The following is a 3,973-nucleotide window of genomic DNA, read 5'->3' as shown; positions in this document are numbered from 1 at the left end:
CGTCTTGACCTGGAGTTCCGTCTTGACCTGGAGTTCCGTCTTGACCTGGTGTTCCGTCTTGACCTGGAGTTCCGTCTTGACCTGGTGTTCCGTCTAGACCCGGATATCCGCCTCTGCCTGGTGTTCCTTTGGTTCCTGGAGTTCCCTTTGTTCCTGGAGTTCCCTTGGTTCCTGGTGTTCCTTTGGTTCCTGGAGTTCCTTTCGTTCCTGGAGTTCCCTTCGTTCCTGGAGTTCCCTTTGTCCCCGGTGTTCCGTCTTGACCTGGTGTTCCGTCTTGACCTGGAGTTCCGTCTTGACCTGGTGTTCCGTCTTGACCTGGTGTTCCATTTTGACCTGGTGTTCCATCTTGGCCTGGTGTTCCGTCTTGACCCGGGAATCCGCCTTGGCCTGGTGTTCCTTTCGTTCCTGGAGTTCCTTTGCTTCCTGGAGTTCCTTTTGTTCCTGGAGTTCCCTTGGTTCCTGGAGTTCCTTTCGTTCCTGGAGTTCCCTTCGTCCCCGGTGTTCCATCTTGATCCGGAGACCCGTCTTGCCCTGGTATTCCGTCTTGACCCGGTGTTCCGTCTTGACCAGGGGACCCGTCTCGACCAGGGGTTCCGTCTTGACCCGGAGACCCGTCTTGACCTGGTGTTCCGTCTTGACCTGGTGTTCCGTCTTGGCCTGGAGTTCCATCTTGACCTGGTGTTCCGTCTTGACCCGGGTATCCGCCTTGGCCTGGTGTTCCTTTCGTTCCTGGAGTTCCTTTGGTTCCTGGAGTTCCCTTGGTTCCTGGAGTTCCCTTGGTTCCTGGAGTTCCCTTAGTTCCTGGAGAGCCCTTCGTTCCTGGTGTTCCGTCTTGACCGGGAGACCCGTCTTGACCAGGTGTCCCGTCTTGACCAGGTGTCCCGTCTTGACCAGGTGTCCCGTCTTGACCCGGAGACCCGTCTTTACCTGGTGTTCCATCTTGACCCGGAGACCCGTCTTGACCTGGATATCCACCTTGTCCTGGTGTTCCTTTCGTTCCTGGAGTTCCCTTGGTTCCGGGAGTTCCTTTCGTTCCTGGAGTTCCCTTGGTTCCTGGTGTTGGGGATGTACCAGGTGTTCCGTCTTGACCTGGTGTCCCGTCTTGACCTGGTGTCCCGTCTTGACCCGGAGACCCGTCTTGACCTGGTGTTCCATCTTGACCCGGAGACCCGTCTTGACCTGGATATCCACCTTGTCCTGGTGTTCCTTTCGTTCCTGGAGTTCCATTGGTTCCTGGTGTTCCTTTTGTTCCTGGGGATCCTTTGGTTCCGGGAGTTCCTTTCGTTCCCGGAGCTCCATCCTGACCCGGAGATCCATCTAGACCCGGTGATCCCTCTTGACCTGGTGTTCCATCTTGACCCGGGGATCCCTCTTGACCTGGTGTTCCATCTTGACCCGGGGTCCCGTCTTGACCTGGTGTTCCGTCTTGGCCCGGGAATCCGCCTTGGCCTGGTGTTCCTTTTATTCCGGGAGTTCCTTTGGTTCCTGGAGTTCCTTTGGTTCCTGGTGTTCCCTTGGTTCCTGGAGTTCCCTTAGTTCCTGGGGTTCCTTTGGTTCCTGGAGTTCCCTTAGTTCCAGGAGTTCCCTTGGTTCCAGGAGTTCCTTTCGTTCCTGGAGTTCCCTTGGTTCCTGGAGTTCCCTTGGTTCCTGGTGTTGGGTATGTACCAGGTGTTCCGTCTTGACCTGGTGTTCCGTCTTGTCCTGGTATTCCGTCTTGACCTGGTATTCCTTTCGTCCCCGGAGTTCCTTTGGTTCCTGGAGTTCCCTTGGTTCCTGGAGTTCCCTTGGTTCCTGGAGTCCCCTTAGTTCCTGGGGTTCCTTTGGTTCCTGGAGTTCCCTTAGTTCCGGGAGTTCCTTTCGTTCCTGGAGTTCCCTTGGTTCCTGGTGTTGGGGATGTACCAGGTGTTCCGTCTTGACCTGGTGTTCCTTCTTGTCCTGGTGTTCCGTCTTGACCTGGTATTCCTTTCGTCCCCGGAGTTCCCTTGGTTCCTGGAGTTCCCTTAGTTCCTGGAGTTCCCTTGGTTCCTGGTGTTCCTTTCGTTCCTGGAGTTCCATTGGTTCCTGGTGTTCCTTTTGTTCCTGGGGATCCTTTGGTTCCGGGAGTTCCTTTTGTTCCCGGAGTTCCATCCTGACCTGGAGATCCATCTAGACCCGGGGATCCCTCTTGACCTGGTGTTCCATCTTGACCCGGGGTCCCGTCTTGACCTGGTGTTCCGTCTTGGCCCGGGAATCCGCCTTGGCCTGGTGTTCCTTTTATTCCGGGAGTTCCTTTGGTTCCTGGAGTTCCTTTGGTTCCTGGTGTTCCCTTGGTTCCTGGAGTTCCTGGAGTTCCCTTGGTTCCTGGAGTTCCCTTAGTTCCTGGAGTTCCCTTAGTTCCTGGAGTTCCTGGAGTTCCCTTGGTTCCTGGAGTTCCCTTGGTTCCTGGTGTTGGGGATGTACCAGGTGTTCCGTCTTGACCTGGTGTTCCGTCTTGTCCTGGTGTTCCGTCTTGACCTGGTATTCCTTTCGTCCCCGGAGTTCCTTTGGTTCCTGGAGTTCCTTTGGTTCCTGGAGTTCCTTTGGTTCCTGGAGTTCCCTTGGTTCCTGGAGTTCCCTTGGTTCCTGGAGTTCCCTTGGTTCCTGGAATTCCCTTAGTTCCTGGGGTTCCTTTGGTTCCTGGAGTTCCCTTAGTTCCTGGGGTTCCTTTGGTTCCTGGAGTTCCTTTTGTTCCTGGAGTTCCCTTTGTTCCTGGGGTTCCCTTGGTTCCTGGAGTTCCCTTGGTTCCGGGAGTTCCTTTGGTTCCTGGAGTTCCTTTAGTTCCAGGTGTTCCCTTGATTCCTGGTGTTGGGGATGTACCAGGTGTTCCGTCTTGACCTGGCGTTCCGTCTTGTCCTGGTGTTCCGTGTTGACCTGGTATTCCTTTCGACCCCGGTGTTCCTTTTGTTCCTGGCGTTCCCTTGGTTCCTGGAGTTCCCTTGGTTCCTGGCGTTCCCTTAGTTCCTGGGGTTCCTTTAGTTCCTGGAGTTCCTTTCGTCCCTGGTGTTCCTTTTGTTCCTGGCGTTCCCTTAGTTCCTGGGGTTCCTTTGGTTCCTGGAGTTCCTTTAGTTCCTGGAGTTCCCTTGGTTCCTGGCGTTCCCTTGGTTCCTGGAGTTCCTTTTGTTCCTGGAGTTCCCTTGCTTCCAGGAGTTCCTTTAGTTCCTGGTGTTGGGGAGGATCCAGGTGTTCCGTCTTGACCTGGTATTCCTTTCGTCCCCGGAGTTCCTTTTGTTCCTGGTGTTCCCTTTGTTCCTGGGGTTCCTTTGGTTCCTGGAGTTCCTTTCGTTCCTGGAGATACCTCGGTTCCTGGAGATCCCTTGGTTCCTGGAGTTCCCTTGGTTCCAGGTGTTCCCTTGGTTCCTGGAGTTCCCTTAGTTCCTGGTGTTGGGGTTGATCCAGGTGTTCCTTCTTGACCTGGTATTCCTTTCGTCCCCGGAGTTCCTTTTGTTCCTGGTGTTCCCTTGGTTCCTGGAGTTCCTTTAGTTCCTGGAGTTCCCTTGGTTCCTGGAGTTCCTTTCGTTCCTGGAGTTCCCTTGGTTCCTGGAGTTCCCTTGGTTCCAGGTGTTCCCTTGGTTCCTGGAGTTCCCTTGGTTCCTGGTGTTGGGGATGTACCAGGTGTTCCGTCTTGACCTGGTGTTCCGTCTTGACCTGGTATTCCTTTCGTCCCCGGAGTTCCTTTTGTTCCTGGCGTTCCCTTAGTTCCTGGGGTTCCTTTGGTTCCTGGAGTTCCCTTGGTTCCAGGTGTTCCCTTGGTTCCTGGAGTTCCCTTAGTTCCTGGTGTTGGGGATGTACCAGGTGTTCCGTCTTGACCTGGTATTCCTTTGGTTCCTGGAGTTCCCTTGGTTCCTGGAGTTCCCTTGGTTCCTGGCGTTCCCTTAGTTCCTGGAGTTCCCTTAGTTCCTGGAGTTCCCTTGGTTCCTGGGGTTCCCTTGGTTCCTGGAGTTCCCTTGGTTCCTGG

The 3,973-nt window shown here is 54.8% G+C and overlaps 1 protein-coding gene across 1 annotated transcript in view; it reads right to left on the bottom strand.

The window, feature by feature from the left end:
- Window positions 1-3,973, bottom strand: part of LOC106103565 (collagen alpha-5(IV) chain-like) — a 20,733-nt gene that overhangs the window by 1,351 nt on the left and 15,409 nt on the right. The window contains exons 24-26 of the mRNA XM_013283741.1: window positions 3,811-3,973; window positions 3,214-3,666; window positions 10-2,493 (exon numbers count right to left, since the gene is read on the bottom strand). Coding sequence (XP_013139195.1) covers window positions 10-2,493; window positions 3,214-3,666; window positions 3,811-3,973 — 3,100 coding nt within the window. The remainder of the gene's footprint in view (window positions 1-9; window positions 2,494-3,213; window positions 3,667-3,810) is intronic.

Source organism: Papilio polytes, unplaced genomic scaffold, assembly GCF_000836215.1.
Source record: "Papilio polytes unplaced genomic scaffold, Ppol_1.0 DF824493.1, whole genome shotgun sequence".
NCBI lineage: Eukaryota > Metazoa > Arthropoda > Insecta > Lepidoptera > Papilionidae > Papilio > Papilio polytes.
Note: the sequence above shows the minus strand (reverse complement) of the source record. Positions and strands in the feature narration are given on the sequence as shown.